Raw genomic sequence first — 21220 nt, forward strand, 5'->3', positions numbered from 1 at the left:
GGCGGCGCCAGGCGGGGTCCTACCGCTGTGGGCGGTGCGGAGCGTGGAGGCGGGGGCGGGGCCCGCGGGTGCAGCTGCGGTCGGGGCCGCTCGTCGCGCGGGCGGGGAGGGCTCGGACGTGCCGGAGCGACTCCTCCGTGCAGCCGCCGCCCGTGCTGGGGCAGAGCCCAGCCCCCGACGGGAACGCGCCGGGCGCTCCCCAGGCTCAGGGAGGAGAGGGGAGGCTCGTCCCTGCCGCCTCGCCAGACCTTCCTGCGAGCTGCAAGAGCGGACTTGTCAGTGTGATGGGTCTCGGAGGGGAGCCCAGCGTCGCCTCCTCGCTTGCGGACAGCGGGAGCCCCTATTCAGCGCAGGGCAGTTGAATCCCGCCGGCGGCGGGAGCACCGGCGAGTGGGGGAGCAAAGAACCGGGACGAGATTGATTGCATCATTCCCAGGAACATTGCTTCCACCTGCGAGCGAGTTTGAGCAGCCGGCTGTGGATTTTATATTTGCTTCCCCACGCACCGAGGTTAGTCGGGTGGCTTTGGCTTTTTGGGAAGAAGCCCTGACCCAGCCCCGATGTGTGCGATGGATTGAGGCGTGCCCGGCTGCGCCCCGAGCCCGGCCCCCGCCCGCAGCCCACATAGATGAGATGGAAAATCGGGGGCTCTTCTGCAGCCTCTGTTCCCTGATGTTCAACGCACCTCTGCTGTTCATCGTCACCGGTGAGTAGGAAACTTCTGCCTCCTCCCGCGGTGAGCCGCCGCTCCGGGGACAGCTTGCTGGCGGGAGGCGGCGGGGCCTCCGATGCCTGCGGGGCTCGCCGCCGTGCCCGCAGCTGAGCGCTAGCCGCCTCGCTCCGGCCAGCAGTTGCTTCGAGCCCCGTCCTTGCCACTGCTTTTTCCTGTAGACGAATCGCTGGCTGGGGGCAGGGAGCGCTGCCGGTGGGGGGGCTTTTAGCAGAACAAGGTGGCACTGTTGCGGCCGCAGCTGCCGGCGGGGCGTGCTCGGCGCCTTGCAGCCACCGGCGCGGAGCGGGGCCGGCCGGGCGCGCAGCCCGGGACAGTTCCCGCGCCACGTCTGGGGGAGGGGGCGGTGGGACACTGGTGTCGCTGTACACAGCCGAGGGCTTTCTTGGGAGGACGAGGGGGTTTTAAGATACTCTTCGAACTTTCCCTTTCCGCTGGAGCCGCGGCCCCCGGCTGCGGGGTGGCGGGGAGCGGATCGGCCCTGCCCCGGGTGCGCAATCCTGGATGCTCCGCTTATTCTGTGATCACCAGACTACAGGAAACCCGTGTCTCTGTCAGCGCCTAGCCCTTCAGCTGGAACAGCTCGCCTTACGCTTAAAAAGACTGATCTTGTCTTTTAACCTCTCCCATTAACCAGCCCTTGTAACTCTATCTTCCCCTCCTAGCTACCTTTACTGAAGTTCCCAAAGATGTGACTGTTAGGGAGGGAGATGATATTGAGATGCCTTGTGCTTTCCGAGCCAGCGGATCCACCTCTTACTCCTTGGAAATCCAGTGGTGGTACCTTAAAGAACCAGCCAGAGAACTTGCACACGAATTAGCCATCAGTGTCCCCGGCAGCAGGAGCAAGGTAATACAGCTCTATGGAGATGTATCTGTTCATCGAGTGCAACATGTTCAGAGGGTGCTCAAAATAAACCCAGCAGTCCCAGAGAGGAGAGCACTTCCTCTACCCAGTGCCAGTGAGTGGTTGGAAGTGTCGGCGTCCCAGAGACCTCCCTGAGCAGAGGAGGACAGGGCATGCACCGTGGGGGACTTCACCTCAGGAAGAAACGTCAGTACTTTAAGGATTGCAAATAGAAAGCAATAAATATCCCGCTGCAAAACTAGCAATGAGGACCCAAGAGAGGCAGTCAAAAACAGCTGTAGTATGAAGTGGGGACAAGTGAAAAACAGTGCTTCTGTAGGCTGAGCTAGGAATCATTGGAAAAGGTTGGAGACGTCATTGCAATCATTGTAAAAGGTTTGCTTGCTGATAGAGCAAAGAAAGGCATGAGGGGAACACCTCTCTGTTGGTATGTTAAATATGTATCACTCTGCATACCCAAACGCAAACTATTTCTTGGGGTACATGTACGCATCTGTGTCCGAATCTGGACAGTCGGATGCATGAAGCAGAGTTAAATCTTGTCTGTCCTTTCCCCTCCCCCTAGCAAGCTGCCTGGTGTGATGGTAGGCTCTAATCTAAATTTTTCAGCTGCATTTCCCCAACATAAGCCAGTTCATTCTGCAGCTTCCCCCCCAGCACAAGACACCTTGCTGGTGCTACAGGAGTGGGGTGAAGCAGGATTTTCAGGCCGTGTTGCACTGTTGCACGGGGCACATCATCCTCTCCAGCCCCCCAGCCCCTGCACCGGCAGGGTGCCCCGTGGCAGCCTGCATGCCTGTGCCAGCTCCCCTCTCTGTAGCACGCTTGTTTTCCTGCAGAGCTCAAATAGAGATGCAAAGCATATAGGCGCTGAGCTAATGCAATGCTGCCTAGCTGAGGAAAGTGTAAGTCAGTTGTCAGACAGGGAAATAAATCGCTTGGATTTAAGTGCCTTCTTTAACCTTATATAAAAACTGTGAGTTGCTTTTACAATAAATGATGACAGGGCATGCCTGGAGAATGATGACCATCTCCCTGGGAGGCGCATCAGTGAGATCTGAGGCATGACTTAGGTTTACAGTAGTTGGCTGGAGACAAAAAAATAACCAAGTACAAAACCTGCTGAGTGATACTTGGTCCCAGGATGTTTCAGGACCAAAGCTGTGCCCTGAGCAGTGTGAGATCCAGCCTGCCCAAGGACCTCACAGCTGTGCTAATGCTGCTGGTGAAGCATCTTCCCCAGTGTTTGTCAGTGCCTGTGAGCACCACAGCATGCAACAAGCATTTATTTGGCTGCTGTTCGCACCCTTGGTAAAGGCAGTGCTTCTGTGGGTATCACAGCAGCTTTACCAAAACAGTCCCCCCAGCTAAGCTGCCTTCCCTGTTGCCCGTGGAAGTACCCTCCAGCCATGCATGGGCTGTGTGAGCAGCAAGTGGAGAAAGTTGCGTCTGTCCTTGTCTTGTCCTTGCACTGGGGTGAGAAGATGAGCATCTTGTCCAGGTGCTGGCAGAGCTGAGTCTAATCCCTCTTTTTTCCTGTTCTTTTAGGTAACGAACAAGGATGCAACCAAAATCAGTGTAAGTGCAGCTTGAGCTGGGTGGTGCACCCCCTTCTTCCCATACACGTGGGATTTACTGCATGTCCCCTTCCTTTCCTGACGTGCGAATGCAGTTGGTCTCACTGGCAGCCCTGCTCCTGCAGCATGGCAGGAGTGTGGCACATTTCCCCTCCTCGGCGTGTCGTGGCTTGGTCAAAACATTACCATCTGTTGCTGGTTTAGCAGGCACGTCTCATTCCTCACAATCGAGAGGTGATGCTTGCCTTACAGCTCCTTCTTAGCCACGTTTGAAGAGGACTGTGGGCCGGATCAGGAGAGAAGTTTGCTTTTTTTTCCCCATCCCTGTGCAAACCCCAGTCGTCTGTGGTGACCCCCTTCTCTCTCCGTCCTGCAGGAAAGGAGCCCCTTTGCCCTCGATGCGGGCCCGGGCTTCCCTCTGTCCCAGCGCGGCGGCTGCCGGGGCGCGCCGACCCTTCCCCGCGGTGCTGAGGCGCAGCCGGGGCCGGTCCCTCCCGCTGAGGGGGGGTGCACCGGGACTGTAGGGCACCCTCTCGGCCCGGTCGGGGGGCGCTGCACCCGCAGGGCTTGGCACTCCACAGCAGGAGACCCCCGGGGTGCTGGGCTTTCCCCAGGTGCGGGGTTCAGGGTGGTTCGTGCGGGCTGGAGGCTGCCTGGGAGACGGGATGCCTGCGGGGGTCTCTGCGGTACTGGGCGGGAGAAGGGACCCCCAGGCTGGGGGCGGGCACGGCGGGGGGTGCGTGGGGGTGATGGGGCGCAGGGAGCCCCTGTGCATTCGGTTGGGGGCGGAATTAGCCCGGGTTCGGTGTTCCTGACAGCAAAGGAAGGACCCGTACCTGGGGCGAGAGGGAGCTCTGCCGGGGCCGCCCCGCGGAGAGCAGGGTCGCTGCGGGGGAAGGGAAGGGGAGGAGGGGAAGCGGCGGAGGGGGCCGGTGGCCGCTGCTGAGGCGGCGCCCGGCGCTGCGCTCTCTTGCAGACGGTCCGCGTCCAGGGCAACGACATCTCGCACCGGCTGCGGCTCTCGGGCGTGCGGCGGCAGGACGAGGGCGTCTACGAGTGCCGCGTGGCGGATTACAGCGACGACGAGACGCAGGAGCACAAGGCCCAAGCGCTGCTACGCGTCGTTTCCCGCTTCGCGCCGCCTGACGTGCAGGCGGCCGAGGCAGTCTCGCACATCCAGAGCGGCGCGGGCTCACGCCGTCACGGCCCCGCCGCACGGCTCACGCCGCCGCCGGGCCCCGGCAAGCACCCGCCGCCGCCCCCGGCCGAGGCGGGGGCCGCCGCCGCTGTCCCCACAGCCTTCGCCTCGGCCACCGTCGCCGCCTCCTCGGGCTCGCCGCCGCCCGGGCAGGCCGTCATCCTCCGCCAGCAGCACGGGTCAGGTAGGGCGCGGGGCGCGGGCGGTGGTGCGCCCCTCTCCTCTGCCAGGGCTGGCCCCCCCGAGTGCCACTGCTCGGGTTAGGGCCGGGCACCGCGGGACCCCTCTGTCACGGGTGGGACCGGCACTACGATGCTAAAGCTAAATAACTGCACCCACGTCTCTAAGTAGATGTACTTGAAGTACCGCAAAAGCCAGGGCCGGTGCGTCACGCCCTGCCTTGTCAGAAGGTAGCACAGAGGCGTGGGGCTGGGGAGGGAGGTCTGAGCGCGAGGCTGGGACCTGCTGCCCTTCGGTAGGGGCTGTGGGAGGGCCTGCTTTCAGAGTCCCTTTTACCGCTTTTTGGACGTGGCGTTGTAAACAGTAGGTGCAGTCTCAAGTGAGCGAAATGCCATGGCTGTTCTGCGGAGAATTAAAATCAGTGAGTGGTTACCAGGGCTGGTTGCCCTGGATAGGCATGGGGCGCATGCGGAGCAGGATGCAGGTTTGGAAGGGTATTGTTGTGTAATGAGCTCCACGTCTGAGTTACTGGCAGGATAAGAACTGGAGATGCTACACTCTATAATGGATTGCAAATGTAAACGTGCTAATACTGCTTGTCTGTCTGTTAATACTGTATTATGTTATTAATGCCACATTACCATATTACAGCTAGCTGGAGAAGGCCATTGTAAACCTATATTTACACTAATGACAGCAAAGTCTGGGACAAAGAACTGAGAGTCTTAAATCTGCAATTGCAAAGGTGTTCCAAGCTTCAGAGGTGTGGTGCTGCTCTGCCTGGGCTTTAGCTCCCCTCTCAGCCACTGTCACTTAGCTAACGTTGAACAAATGTCCCTGCCAAGTTATCTGTGTAAGAAGGGAAACAATTTCATGCCACTGACTGTGTAGGGAAAGCCCTGAGCTCCCCTCTCTGCTGAGTCTCTTCTGATGCAGATTCATAATCCTCATGCAGGAATGTTCACACTTCTTCCTGATACCTCTTCACACTCTCAGGGCAAGCAGTTGCAGGTTTTGGCTCACAGTAATGGAAATCAGTTGTATGTGGGTCACTGTGACCTGCTGGTATTTTATAGGTGCTGTGTTTTATCTGGCTGCAACCTTTCGCTGTTTTCTAAATAGTTCCTTTCTCATGTAGAAATATGTGTGAAAACTAGGGTTTACTCCTTGTCATTCCTAAGACTAACGTGGCTATTCACTGGCATCTAGTGGAAGACAAAGTAATTCCTGAGGTCTAACTGCAGTTGCCTGTGGGCATATAAAAAAGTTCAGTTTGTTTTTGCTAAATTCACTGACCATAAGAAATCAAACCAAACACTGTAATGCTCATGATCTGTTGTTTTCCTATTGGAAAGATCTGCTTTCCTTCTAGGAGCCCAGGGCTGGTGGTTGTTTTCGTGTTTCCTCTTTCCAGTCCCCCACAGTGAGAATTCTAGTAACGTTTTCCATGCTGACGAGAAGTTAGGTTTAGGATTCGCAGCGCTGTGTGCCCTGACTACTGAACCCAGAGCTTATGTGGTGCTTGTGAACTACAAACAGGATGATGAAAGTGCAGTGGGCTCAGTTCCATCTCAGCAGATGGATGTGAGTATGTGCTGCCAAGAGAGCACGTCACAAATGTCTGTTAGGGCAAGACCCCCTGCCCAGACCATCTAAACTGCTGTCTATCCTGATTTTTTACAAGTCTGTGGTTTGGGGATGTGGCACTGCTGCATCATTTGTAGACTGGATTAAATTCTGAAAATAAACTATAAGCATTGTGGCTAGCAGTGAAGATAATGGAATTATTTAAATCAGTGAAAAACGTAGCGAAATACAGAAAAATACTTTGTGGGGATCTCCAGATGGAGACTGATGTTAAGAGGGCTACAAAACAGGCTAAACTAAAATTTCCTGCAGTGACATCTCCTCTGTGCACACTGCTATCTGTGAACAGTGCCACTCCGTGGCAGTTTCTCTTCCAGGGAAAGGTGAAGTCAGTGTAGAGAGGACGGGACTCCTGTCCTTGTTCATAGTACTGACTTAAGAAGGTATAAATTAGCAACTGCTTTTTTTCTTCATATGGGGGAGGCAACTAATTTTGTATTTTGGTATAGTCCTCTGTAAAAATAATCTTTTCACTCTTGCTTGAATCAAGACCCCCTGAAAAACAGGCTTCTACTTGGTTTATTGTAATTTCTATACCTGTGGCAGTTTGGAGCTGCCTGTAATTACTTGCCAATAAAACATGAGCCACAACATGGCTCAGTAGATCATCAGCTGAAAGACTTGGCCCTCAAAGTTACTGATTCAGGTGCCTTCTGGACCAGAACTGAGACTTGTTACCATGAGATGTCTCTCTGGCTGTTTTTGTGAAGCAGATTGCTGGTTGCCGTACCCAGTCCCCATTACCTGTGTATTTTAGAAAGGCTGTCCAGACCAGCCAGTTGGTTTGAAGCGGAGAGAGACAGCTTGGTATAGAGGCAAGAAATGGATTTATCTCCCCTAGACATGAAGTGTTGCTCCTTACCCAGAATAAAGGTATGTGGCTAAAATACTAATGTGGAATTCAGTGTGGTGAGGACTTGCAGGGATAGCGCATGCTTTTGTGAGGAAATCGAAGACTCAGGTCTCCAGTGCTGTCACTTGGGTTGGATAAGCACTAAACTTTCTTCAGAACTTCTTAAAAGAAAATTACATCCTTGAGCTTCAGTTTCCCATCAGTATGATAAAATGGTGTTCTTTAGAGCTATTTGAGTTACAATAATTATTTTTTCTCTGTAAAGAATGCAGTCTTTTATAGGAAATACTTTTTTCCCTCTGAAAACTAGAAGCCTTGTTTTGAGTCCACTCCCTCAAGGCAGCATTGTAGCTGGTTTTCCATACAGTAGGGCCATCAAATCAAACTAAATCTTTGTTCACATAGGTGTATGCAACTGCAGGACCCCTGCACTGCTGTATGAATTATATATATACATAGCAGCATAATACATGTGCTTCATTATCCTATTTTGAGCTCTCTAACAAAACACACATACAAATAAGTACTTGCACCAAATCTGTCTATAATAATTGAATAATCTAATATACTTACTTGCAAAAGTCTTCAGCATTTGTAAGTCTTTCATTGTATATGGGGTTGTTTCCTCTGTATAAAAGCAGAAATGTGTTCAAACAATGGATTTGCCATCACTGATTAAGAAACGGTCTAATTTAATATACTGGAGAGTTCTGTCTAAAAGCTGATGGCATGGCACTAGCCACAGTGTTCTGCATGAATTGGGCTCAAATCCTATTTTCCTTGTAATGGAAATCTTCCCAATATGTTCAGTGTAGTAAGACAGGCCCTCTATGTGCGCGTATTCCAATGAATGTGATAATAGATCAAATGCTGCTTTTAGATGTGCCTGCAGGGCTCCTGTTGACTTCAGCTGGAGTCATAGTCATGCACCGTGGAAAAATGTGATTCTTTACATCTTCTAGTTGAACTGAAACATGAACTTGTTAGACTAAATGTGTCTGTTACTGAGGTTCTCTAAGAGCATAAAGTCTCCTCTGACAAATCACGTATAAATAGAAAATCCATAGTTTTGGACATGTCATCTGAAATTGTATTTGGTAGAAATTTGTTATTAGCGTTACAGTATATAAGGGAGTAGATCCAATGTAACAGAAAACTCCCTGATATGCCAGAAATATTAGCTACTCAAACAGAATTTTGTCTGTAATGCTTAAACTACCATATAAAAACTTAGTGCTGTGGTCTTACGAGAGTCAAAAAGATTAATGTTTGTCTGCTGGTAAGGTAGACTGAAGTGGAAACTGAGAACATGTTACTTAGGCTGCAAGGAGGCAAAGGTCTGCTGGTAAGATCATTGGGTTTAATACCATCAGAGAAGGAGTTGTTGTCCGTATGGTTGTAAATGAAAATAATATTTAGCTTTTAGTTTAAATACTTACACACAAATGGAATCTTTTGCTGCAGATAAAAATTAGGGTGAGCAAGTGAAAGAGTGCATAAAGTGTTAATATTTTTGGAAGTGTTCTTACCTTTTTGCTGGGTAACTAGCGGGGATATAGGAACATCGCTGAGCAAGGCACGCAGTGTTTGTGTCCCAGAAAGTTTGTAGTCCAAATGGATGAGATGGACAAATGGCAGGAAGAGTGATGATTGACTTTGAGTGTGTGGCAGCTGTGAAATTAAATATGAAAACTTAATTTCAGATTTCTTCAATTTAAGTCCAGTGCCTTAGTTGTGAGACTAACTTTGTCATCTGATAGGTGAAATAATAAACAAGGATCTTCATACTGACCTTCTGGGAGGCAAGTTGGCTGTATTATACCCTACCAAATGGTCTCCAAAGTGAGTGCCTGTGTATTGGCTTGGGGACAATTTTTAGTTTAACTTCTGAGCAGAATGTAGATCAGACATTGCAGCTTCCAAATTCCCTTTTATTTGTTTGATGTCTAGCCTCAAAGCTATGAAGTGAAAGCTCTAAAATAAACAAAGATGGGAGTGTGAAACAAGAAACTGTGCTTCATTATGCTTAGAGCGCTCTAGGAAGGACACAGAGAGACTTGTGTTATGCAGAGATGAAGTGTTCACAGCACAGAAGAAAATAAGTCTTCACGCCTATCCCTCTCACCTCCCCACAGCGCCTTTTATGTCTGAGGCAGAAGGAAGTCTGCTTGTGGGCTACGTGGCCTGAGATAATAAAGCACTGGGTCCCAATTCTGCAGTCTTTGTGCATGTGCAGCTCCTGGTGGTGCTCTTCAGAGCAGTACATGTGCAAAGTCAAGCTGTGGCAACTTGCATTGAGGCAGGAGACCATGTGGTGGGAGAGCGTTAGATCTCCATCGTGCACTGGGAAGCAAAAGGTGTTTTTTTACAGCTTAGAGACAGGAAAGTAAATGTCAAGAATACACTGTTTTCTTGAGCACAACAAGCTGTGGCTGGTTAGAGGGCCTCTGGAGTGGCTGTGGTTGAGTTTGGATTACGTTTGGGTAAGGGTTAGGGCCTAGGGCTCTCCTGGCTTTGCCCAAATTTGAATGACGCTGCATGCTAGCTTGAGAAATAGCCCGTGGAGCTTGTTTATCTTTGGTAGATGAACATTAAACAAAATGGCAAGAAAGGAAAGTCTCTACGTTGCTGTTCAGGTTAGGCTCCCTACCTTTCCAACTTGGTCTGCTTCGCTCCCCCTGTGCATTTTACGACACCATATACGAGCTCACATTCTGTTGTTATTTGTAGTTAAATGCAGCCTGGGTCACATCACATTTTCCTTCATGTTAAGTAAAGTAGCAAGACAGAGGCCATAACTGAATTATCAGGCTGACCTCCTAAATGTCACTGGATAATAAACATGCAAAAAGAATTCTCATTAAATACACATCACTAGCGCTTTAATATCTAGGCAAATTAAACTGCTTTGGGGACAAGTGAGGTCAAATATTTTCTTTTGTGTGTGTGTAATATGGATTAATTCTCGAACTGGACAAAAGCACAAACTGCAGTACCATGTCACCTCATTACCTAGGGCAGAAACAAGCTGTGCCAGGGTGGTTTTATACTGTGGAAATGCAATTTATTTGAGTAACCTCCTTTCAGCAGTTCTTGCTTGTTCCCTGGAGGACAGACAAAACTGTACTAACCTATTCTACTAAAGCTTGTGCAGTGTCCTCGAAGAAATCTGAATAATATTTGAACTTCTTAAATATCTTCAAGTTACAGATGAAAAAATGTTTTAAAATATTACTGAACACAATGAAAGGGGTATTCCAGGTCTTTCTAATGAATGTGGAAGCTCTACATAATAGTCTAGATTTCTGTATGAGATTGATTTGTTAGTGTGTGAAAATCAGAAATTTGTACGAGGGAAGGCTGAGTGCACCCATGTGTCTTTTTGCATGAACAAGCATCATTTTGGGCAGGAATATACATATACTGCTAGTTCTTTATGTACGGTTTCAATAGATACTTTGCAAAATGGAGCATTACTTTGCACTACGAGCTAACTTAGTCTGTGTATTTTACAAGATGCAGGTAATTGTTATACATTCCCCACCGCTGCTCTACTGATGCAACTTTACTGATGTATAAAGTAACACTTGAACTGTGTTGTGAGTTATATAGGTCCCTAATACTTTGTGGTATACTTAGAAGTCATAGCAGAAAGAAGTGTCAAGACAATCTTACTGGTACTAGTTTTGAGAAGGATATTAGTGGTGGTCTGTAGTTGGAAAGGAAACATGAAGTAGAATTTGCCAGGATCTTATAGTAGTCCTGTGAAGGTATTTTTCCTATACATAATAGAGCCTGACAGGACTGTGCTGGTAATAAAAGGCATTTGTTTTGAGTTTTGATTTAGCTTTGCTAAAGCAGTGAGAATGCTGGCAGGTTCACTCTTGCTGTTTACTATATGTTTTTTAAAATTAGATAGTGGCAGAGCAGTCCCATAAGTCAATAATAAACAGTTCAAGTAGGTTTGTATTGGAAAAAATGGGATTGTCAGCAGAATGGTATTATTTGTCAAAACAGCGGTTAACAACCGAGTATTTTATATTGCTAGGCTGTTATCAGTTGGAAGGCAATTTTATTAGCTGGAAAGAAGAGCAGTTTGGCAGAGCGGCAGCTGTGCTCTGTGGAGAATTCAGTGTGATCGCAGCGTGCAGATCGTTGTGGCACGGCTGGAGAAGGGAGCTGTGCTAATGAAGCTCATGCAGGATGTCACCTAGTTGCTGTAGTACCTGGTCTTACCCTGCATTTGCATGGTTGCGGCTAGGAGGCAGGGCATCCTTGGGGGGTGGCGGGGGGGGGGGTGTGTCGGGGCTAGGGGCAGCTGCTAACTTTGAAATGATGCAGAGGACAGTTAGTAAGTCCTCTAATGGATGTCGTCTTCCATGCCTGTCATTTATTGGTCATGTGTAAAATTCACGAAACTGGTATAATTAGAACTACTTTACTGTCTTACAAATTTTAAAATTGTTGTTGTACTCTGAATCCCTCTCATGCCAGGGAGCTGGAGATCTCACATGTAAAGAGGGCACTGAGGAACTTCCTGTGTTCACAGCGTTTCCAAATAACCCCTTGCTGGCTTATTCTGTAAAGTTTGGCCTTCCTTAGATCTAGGGCATGGGCATGTCTTTAGTTAGCTAATACCTAGCAAATATCAATCAATCATTGGAAAGGTTTGGAGGGTCTGTGTATTTGCGGATCGCTCCCCAAATGTCACTGTTTATAGCAAAAAGGTGATCCCTTTTTTATGTAAATCACAGGCTCTGCTTTTTTTTCAGGCACATGCTCTCAATGCAGCTGTTTTCCTTGTGTCATCATGTATTCTGCTAATGCACTTAGCTCTATTCATTAAGTATGGACAGGATAGGGTTATTTTTAAAAAAAAATCCTTAGATAATCTGCTCTCAGATCTGCTTAACTTTAGTAATTCTGATTGGAGTGATAATTACAACTACATTGGCAACTTGCTCCTGATCCCAATCAAGTCAAAAATACTCTAAAAGACAAGTGAAGTGAGAACTACACTGTCTTGTTCTTTACTTCTGGGTTTCAAATATTTACAGCTTGTTTCAATTACAGAATGTGAAATCTGTGGTTCCATCCAGTGTGACTTTTATTGCGAGTTTTTTCCTAAAGTGTCAACTTACAGAATTGCATGACCATATCTAGCTTACCTGCTTTTTGCAACGTGGCTTTTTGGTCCTCCTGCTTATAATGAAAAACTTGAGAATATGGCCCAGATTCACTTCAAAACTCAGTAACTGAAACCCTGCTACCAGTATTCTTCATTGCTTTATGATTTGTGTAGTTTGAGTTGTGCTTTTTGCTATTGCTGTGTATCAATATGCTGTGGACTTGCTCATGTAGTAGTACTGAAGAAGGATATGTAGGGCTGGATGTTCATCTAACACCTGAACTACCACTAACGTAGTTAGTTATTTTTCTGTATGTTTCAGTTCAAAATTTATTTTCTGCCAAATCACATGACAAAGAATTTTGCATCTCTCATAATAATGAGAGATGTGAATTAATAGTGCTTGGTTTTATTAAGTTACTTTTAGGTCAGGGAACTGCAGAAAATTCTGGAAATGAAACAAACCCATAGTTACATGGTTTGGGTCTATTTAGGAAAATATTTGGTGAGGAGAGATCAGCTCACAGATACCAAAGCTGCAGGTCTCAAAAGAGGGAATTTACAGGCTTATTTAAATGCAGACCAATATAAAGTATTTAAGCTGTATAATCTATATAGAATGAATGACTCGCTTTAAGTATTCAGGATACATTCCTATTCTACATTGACACTGTCCATAGCAGTGTTTCTTTTTCACTTAGTCATAAGGTAGCCGTGGTGTTTTCTTGAAGCATGTGCTGGTGTTTTCTTGAAGTTTCCCCTTCACCTTTCCAAGAGTGGATATTAGAGTGGCTAGTCCGTTATTTGGCTGTCTCCAGTGTAGGACAGATCCCAAGAGCAGTCCCTCAAGCGCCTGGCTCCATTGGAATCGGCTCAGCTGCTGCTCTGCTGGGCTTTCCAGGGGCAGCACTCTCTCTCAATACAGCAGTTTTCATAGTCAAACGTAGCATTTGGAAGAAGCGGAGTGAGGCTTTCAGTAAGAATGCTAACTGGTCTGTACATCTTTGGCTGCCACAGAAGGGAATTGGGGAAATTGAGGGGAAATGTACCAACCCTTCTCTGTATTGTGTATCCCTACTTCTTGTAGCTTTAGTGGGAGGTGAGTTTTTGCCAGCCTATCGACAGTGAAACTACATATTTCTCTGGTAACCTAAAAAATAGAAATGCTTTATAAAAAGGTAGAAGCATTTCATGCTCTCTACCTGATATGCACTTCCATACATTCATCTAATCCACTAGTCGAACTACCCCCTTTCTGTTTGTTAGTAGCTGTGTTTAATACAAAAATGTCTTGCCATGAAGACCTGCAGCAACTGTCGAACTGGATCAGATCAATTGTCCATCTAATCCTATAGCTTGTGTCTAATAATGTCCTTACAATCTAGGAGAAAAAAGGGAGGAGCCTCCACAGAGGATAATTGAGCACTTGACTGATCCTTGTACCATGTGCATGTTTGAAAGGGATTGTCAGTCCTAATATTTTGAGAACAATTTGGCCTTAATGAGTCTCAGGTGAAATGAGCTCTAATGTGAACAGAAATCCACCTCAATGATTGCAAGTGCCTGAAGAAACATATACCCAACTCCTCTACCAATTCCTGTGCCTGTCCTATCCCACAGGGGCTCACACAGATTGACTTCCAGCAAACCACTGCAGTACTTCAGAAAATCAACACTGCTGAAGGAATCTTCTTCTTTTCTTAGCTTGGTATCAGAACCAAACTTTTCTTTCTGCATCATTTCCTTGCATGACTACACCTCTCTCTCCTTACCTTCCAATTTCTTTGTTTTCTAGTCTGTCCATAACTATATAATGTACATGGCACATTTTTCATAGAATATGCTAAAACAGGGGATTCAAGGGTGGTTAGCCATGTTGTGGTTTTCTTTTCTCCAAGTGGGGGTTAAGTATGTCGACTGAAATGCTCAGGGAGCTAGAAGATGCTGTTTCTCAAGAAAACAAAGGTTCTGCTGGTCTCCTTAACACTGCTGTCATGCCTCTCAAAATGCTGCAGTTCCCATGCCTTCCTGCTGCCCATGCTGTGGTTTACCACTAAAACACCAAAGTCTTTTGTCCTAGATGGGATTTTTCAGCTGTCACATCAAGAACAATCAATATTAAGAACGAGTCTTCTACAAAGAATAGGATTTTTCTTAAATATACATACTTGTTTTTCTACCTATGCTGGAAATTTGCACTGTGCTGCCCTATATGCAGCCTCTGTAGAATTATTGAGCCTTACGTTCTACCTCCCCTCTGTGTTCAGTCACATGAGTTCAGCCCAGCATGTAAATTGATACAGGTATGGGCAAGTCAAACATGGTCATTTCAGGAGTGCTGATGACTCCAAATGCAAATGGATTCTTATTTGTAATACTAAAACCTGTTGAGCGTCCAAAATTAGGGTAGGAGTGGCTTTCAGTTACACTTGTTACATGGTACTTTGGCAGTTCACTTCTGAATATAGGCCTGAACATAGCAGTGGATATCTTAAGAGAGACGGTAGACAAACAGTGAAACTCAGGTGTAATTAAGACCTAAAGTGATGACACAGTTTTACAAAACCCTGGCCAGCATCTTCGGGCCAGTAAAACTGGTTTCAGTTTCCCGGGGAGTTTGAGGCTATGGTGAGGATAAGGCAAGTGGAATGTGGCTATTTTCAAGTAGGGTGTGGAGGGCAATGCTCATAGTTTCACCCAGCTGCATGAGAAGATTTACTCTTGACCTTAAAAACCTTGATGGCATGGATAAAGGAAGAAAGCAGGATCACTAGCCTATCCCTTGTCATGGTTTTGGCTGGGATGGAGTTAGTTTTCTTCACTGTAGTGGGTATGGTGTGTTTTGGATTTAGTGTGGAAATGGTGTTGATGGCATACTGATGTTTTAGTTGTCGCTAAGTAATTGCTACCTGCATGGTTGTGAGGAAATAAATACATGTGCTGACTTCTATGAGAGGAGTTACAGAAAGCTGTTCCAAAATTCACTGAATCATCAATAAAAATGTCTAATGGGTAGAAGACTATTTTTTCATAGTGCCTCTAGGCAGGTTCAGTGATGAGCAGATCCCATGCAGTTGCTTATCAATATCTGGGAAGTCACAACTGCCAAAATTAGCAACACCAAAAGGCAGCTCAGGAGCTGTTTCTAGTTGTGCCTAGACATGATGGTCTACAGCCAGCTGAAAGCCAGGAGCAAGGGAGACCCCACGTTGTAGTATTTTTGCACAGATTTCCATAGTACCACATACTTAACAAGACCACCTCACATTACATGCCGTGCTCTAGGGTTTAGCTGGGAGAGAGTGCTAAAGTTAGCACAGGCTCTGGAGACACTTCTGCACACCATCCTGGAGAATTAGCACTTGGTAAGGAGTAGGAAGTTTAAGGTACCAGTTACAAGCCTTTAAAAAATCCCCCCGATAGCAAAAATGCAGTGTGTGGATTGTGCTGTAAGTATTTAAGAGTGGAAGGATATATGCAGCTTATAACATCATGTCTCAGACTGTGGAGTAATTCTAGTGTGGTGGAGCTTATTATCTGTTCAGTTCAGTAAGTGTATAGTGACTTTGTAAAGGTGTCTTTTTAATTAAAAACTTCTAAGAAGCTCTTATATCTGAAGCTGGGTAAACTCCCTTCACTTCAGTGGAAGTATTCCAAATATATATCAGTGAGAGATAATTTTTTCTAGGAGGTTATTGCTTGTAATGATCCTTGACAACCAACCTGTATAAACCCCTATTTTTTAAATAGATACAAGATAGTAGGAACAGTTTCTCCAAGAATAATTTCTCAAGCACAGTCTAAAGTTTCTGGATTGAGAGAATAAATCAATCTATATGGTCAATTTGATCCCTCACCTCTTAATGAAATGACAGGTTTGAGAGTTTTAAGTGCCCACTGTTCTGTAAGGAAACCGTCTGAGGCTAACAGGTCACTGCATAAAAGCCACTACAGAGAAATGTTTTGTGATACTGCCAGCCAGGGTCCCAGCTCCATCATGAACAGGCAGTCAAATTTTGGTGTTATCTCATCTTTGGAGGAAAACAGACTACTGATGTCTTTCAGCTTTTTATTATATGGGCCACTACATTTTGCCACTACCTCAGAAAGAAACATTAAGGGACTTTTCAGATTCTTTCTAGGAAGAAAAATAGGAAACTGTGGGTTTTGGCCATCAGTTAAATATGGCTTGTAAAAGAATCATCCCATTTTTCCCATGTGTCACAAGTCACTTGGTTAATCTATGATTGTTTTCAATTGGATAAACTGTTTTAAGTCAAATTTTGATGAATGCTGGCACAAAGCAAATTATTAAATTGAAAACTACAGTAAAACATTATTATGTTATAAATCGAAAAGAAGGATGAGTGATGCCAGAGAGCAATTTACCGTACACGAACAGAGCAATTTTTTATTGTTCTGCTTAGTGGTAGACTTTCCCTTTAAGCCGTGTGCATATAAATAATTGAAAAGAAAAATTGTAAATCTACGTAGTGATAAATAAGCTTACAGTAACAAAACATCAGATGAATATTCAAAATACAAATGAAATATTTTCTTGTAAGTGTCTATAGTTTGTAAGAAACTGTGTACGCCTCATTTAAAGTCTCTGGATAGAAGCTCTTTGTTTTCAAATCTGGTTTGATCACATGTCCAGATTCTAGTGGTCAAGACCACATTCTGTTTGTTTACATCTACAAGTGCAGCAATTTTTAAAGTAAAAGTCAAGATTTCCACTACTGCAGTAAAAGCACAATTGAGGACACTAAGTCGGCTTGTTTATAAACAATACTACCTATAATGAAAAGGGTTTGAGTTAACTAAACAGGGAGAAATTACTGGAAATTTATTTCTAGTCTGCTTAGTATATCTGCTTCTACTGCATGAAGTCTTAGAGCAGAGTAACACTAAATCAGTATAAAAAAGAAAGCTTGTGTTTGGTGTTCAGTAAGAATAATTGCTTTCAAATATTTTAAAAAATAATATATTTAATGGCTAAGATTCTATTAACAGACTCTGAACTCATGTTCTGCTGTCAAATTAATAAAATGGATAACGTAGGTTAAAAACAACGCAAATTCTACAAGAGGAGAAGACAAAAGATTTGTACTGATGCATTAATTCACAGTCCTGCATTGAGATTTAAACTAAGAGGAAGGTGTAGGAATGATATGGGAAGCAGGCACACAGCTACTGCATGGAGTTGTGACAAATACTGCTTTCCATTCAAGACAGAAACAATCCTAAACTGGTGTCCTTTGCAGCCCTTTAGTATGGTGATTGTAACAGCACTTGAGCTACAAGAGCCTGTTGCTCCAGGTTGAGTTCCTCGGTGTTTCCAGGGGGATTCCACCCTTACCCTTACGAAAGTGCAGCTTTTTTTTTGAGCCACTAGAAGCATCTCCCCAAACTCAAGTCCTGCTCACTCAAAGAACAAGGTCAGCCCTGATGGGGAAAAATGGGCTCTTCCTACCCTCAGGTTTGAGCATAATAAATACCGAAGGCCAGATCTTCACTGCAGTGGTGGGCAGGTGTGGAATTGGCACAAATTTGGCACCTGTGAGCTGCAGGCAGCTGTCAGGAGTGTTGGCTGCTGCCAGGCTGCCCTTGCCATCCCCCAGCACAGGGGACAGCAATAGCACATGGGGACCATCCTGGGCTGTCATGTTCTTGCAGTTGTTCAGCGTCTCAGAAGTGAGAAGAGCGATCTGACAGCTTGGAAGTGGGGATATGCTTACTGGAAGTATGGGTCTGTTGTGCCAGTGACTGCAATTTGTGAATAAGCAGTCTGTCTTCAGATAGCACATAGCATGTCAGGCTCAGAGACAGGCAGGAAATGGTGGTTTCCTTTCAGCCTTCCTAGTCAGCAAGCTGTTTTCTCTTACTGGTGTAGGTAGATTTGCTGTTAGGGTTTTATCCTTGCTAAAACTGTAGGGCATAATATATTTGTGAATTGACTGTGTATTTTTAAGGGATCGGTAGTACCTGCTGGAGGAGAGGAGGTCCCCGAGGCTGGGGAATGGCTGTCACAGCCCTGCTTGCTCCTGGGCTGGCAAGTCAGGCAGGGTTGGCATCAGCACAGGCAGGGCTCTTGCTGCCCTCACCCTTTCAGTGCAGGAAGGGGGTTTGCTTATCCTGCCAGCAGGTCCCCAGGGGCAGAAACCTCCTTGCACCTCTGCTCTGCAGGGCTGGTTTGCAGGGCAGAGAAGGCAAGTCCAAGCTTGTGAGCTCCTGCATTGCTGCCTCAGAATAGCAAGAATATTTGGGGCTGGTGATTCTGTCCCATGTGCTGGCCAGAAACCTGAGCTTCAGCAGCTGTTGTGCACTTCCCTGCACACGCTTCTAGTGTCTTTTTGCAGGAATTTAATGACTTACTCCTTTAGTTACCTGAGTTAATTGTGTTTTTTAATGATTTTCAGCTTTAAAAAGAAAAATCCTGTATTCATCTTAATGCCTTGCTACATAGGCAGTCCTTTAGCCACGTGCTTGTGCATGCGAGGATTTAATTAAAAACCTTAATAACTAAATAATCTCCATGCAGTCTAGGCATCTATGAGATAGCACTGTGGGGACATTTCTTTAGTTCCTCAACTGCACACCACATTACTGTGAACTATTTTTTCATATTAGATAATAGTACTCTAGCTTTGCTGGTGAGGTATATATAGATTACGAGGCAGCCTGAACAGCGAGCCCAAGAGCAGTGGTTTACTCAGGAACTGTTCGAGGTATTTCCTTTGCTCATGCTACAGCTGAGAGGGACTCACATCTCCTAGAGACCAGGACTAAAGTATTTGCATTAGGGTGCCTGTAGTGAGTTTCCTAAATAGAAGTGGCCTGATCCCTTCTTCAGAGATATGGAACACAAAAACCTTTTTTTTTTTTAAAGCTTGCACACTTTGCAAAGTGGCTCTGACAGTCACTTTTCTGTGTGGCAGTCAGTATTTTGGGCATTGATTACTCCTGTGTGTAGGGTGTTCAGCACTGGTGAGGCCTCTCCCTGGGTGCCTCTGTGCACTGCAGCTGCAGGGCAAAGCTCCGACTGGGCTCCTGCTTTTGCATTCACCCCTGTGGAAATGTCCCACAGCTACATGAGTCACCGGTCATGGGTGTGCAGCCCTGTATTGTCATGTTACAGTGTTGGTGACAACTGCACGCACCAGTCCATGTCATGGCTTTGGAAAGGTGTCATCCATTGGCACTTGGGACTGACCCAAACAGCTGCTGCTGCTGACCAGTCCAGCCATGTTTGCATGGGTCATCAGGGCCTTGGGGAGTGAAAGGCATTAATCTCTTGTCCTGCAGCAATGCCACAGGCTGCACCAGGAGAGGAGATCTGCTCCATAAGAAGGGGCTATTCTTGCCCTTGCCTGGCAGCAGAGCAGTGACCTGTTTCAGAGAGGGAGCACCACCGGTGCCCCACACCGTGCCTGCATGTCCTGCTTTCCTGGCAGAGTGTGGCCAGTGGACCTCGGCCCCACGCAAGGGAGAGGGGCCAGACCACAGTGGCACAAAGTAAATTCCTCTCTTTTTGGTGCAGGTAACTCGAATACAAAAAACCCCAAACAGAACAAGTATCTTAGTCTAAGTGGATACAAGGCAGGGACAGCCTTTTTAACTGCAGTGTGGACATGAATGCCACTTCTCGCTGTGAGCAAAGGCATCAGTGTCTGCTCCTGTCCAGGGAGAGCTGCGTCCTCCCTCTACAGCCATAAGGTTGCAGGCATCTGCTTTCCTGTGATGGCACCTACAAAACTACCCCTGCAGCCCTATATCGTGCTGCATAAGCTTACCTCATAGAAGCTGGAGCGGTCTTGCCCTCCCTGGGTTTGGGAGAAATGACTGTAACAGATGTGTTCCACATCTGACCTCTGTTCCTTCTACAGCTCGTGTGCACATTTTTAATTTAAAATTCAGCTCTTTCCTATGAAAGGTAAAGAAGATGTCAAGGTCTTTCTGTTCCCATTCCAGATGAAATGGGTTCATGTCCTGTTAATCAAGGAGTACAGCTGCAGCATTTGTCATTTCCCTTTAAAGTAATGGGTGGTTGATACCTGTCATTTCTCAAGAAACTATATACCAGATTAAGGTGTATTTATAGAAATCTCAATTGCTGGTAACTTGGCTGAAGCCAAGTTGAGGCATACCATTAGTAATGCATAATAAAATGACCTAAGTGGAGTGAGATTTGGGAGGGTGAAGAGAAAGCTATTTGAGTTGGATAGCTTGAGGATGCTACTTTACTATTAAAATTAAGCTTCTGACCCCTGGCTCTGAAGTGATAAAAATAAATCTTTGCTATATTTCTCTTCTGCATTCAATCTTCTGTATTGGAAAAGATAAAGAATAAAATCTTCTCTCCCTTGTCTCTTTCTTTTCTAGGTACAGGACCTATTTATGCTACAGACCCACTCCTATATATCTTCCTGTTAATACTGCATAAGCTTGTACACTTATTAGTAAACCACTGATGGACTACTTCCTCCACTCCTCCTCAGCCAAACAAAAAGGAACCTATTTAAAAGCAGAACAAATCCCTAATTAAAAAAAACACCTACGGTTTTAAAGATGGACAGAAGGAGACTGAAAGAAGCATGATAAATTCTACGTGGGGAGGAAAAACATATTTTTGGATGCCACAGAAAGTAAACCACATAGAATAATGCATCTAGTTTCCAGAGTCTATGTTGTAAAGCCCTGCTCTGTGCATGGCCTTATGATTCCTCTATTTTAATGTAAATTTTTTTATTTTTTAAACCTTTCCTCTGACTCTTCATTTTGCACGAACTGTTGAGCAGTTATCTTTATGACAATATGTAAAGATGTTGGGTCAAAGCCCTTCCTAAGAAAGGAAATATTTTTAGTAGATTATTGTGTTTAGGTTTTTTGGATTTCCTTTCTCTTTTTTAATTAAATTATTTCTTTGGGAGACATTTTAATTAAAAAGGTACATCTTACCATAATCAATATTCACGGTCAATAATATTTATTTTTAAATGAAGATTGGAAACAAGGTAAGACATTTGTTTATAAACTGTA

General features: G+C 45.8%; 1 protein-coding gene across 1 annotated transcript; it reads left to right on the forward strand.

The window, feature by feature from the left end:
* Window positions 1-285: 285 nt before the first annotated feature.
* On the forward strand, window positions 286-21202 carry VSTM2B (V-set and transmembrane domain containing 2B). The gene is made up of 5 exons (XM_064459486.1): window positions 286-706; window positions 1396-1580; window positions 3147-3176; window positions 4152-4557; window positions 20564-21202. Exons 1-5 carry the CDS (start codon window positions 634-636, stop codon window positions 20650-20652), a joined length of 783 nt encoding a protein of 260 aa, XP_064315556.1. The 5' UTR covers window positions 286-633; the 3' UTR covers window positions 20653-21202.
* Window positions 21203-21220: the final 18 nt, after the last annotated feature.

Source organism: Phalacrocorax carbo, chromosome 8 (genome assembly GCF_963921805.1).
Source record: "Phalacrocorax carbo chromosome 8, bPhaCar2.1, whole genome shotgun sequence".
In the NCBI taxonomy this organism is placed as follows: Eukaryota; Metazoa; Chordata; class Aves; order Suliformes; family Phalacrocoracidae; genus Phalacrocorax; species Phalacrocorax carbo.

Excerpts from the sequence above, each read along its gene's own strand:
- VSTM2B (XM_064459486.1), top strand. The coding sequence starts at position 634 with ATGGAAAATCGGGGGCTCTTCTGCAGCCTCTGTTCCCTGATGTTCAAC. Across the intron at positions 707-1,395 it reads TCTGCTGTTCATCGTCACCG|CTACCTTTACTGAAGTTCCC; the intron begins GTGAGTAGGAAA and ends TTCCCCTCCTAG. Across the intron at positions 4,558-20,563 it reads CCGCCAGCAGCACGGGTCAG|GTACAGGACCTATTTATGCT; the intron begins GTAGGGCGCGGG and ends TTTCTTTTCTAG.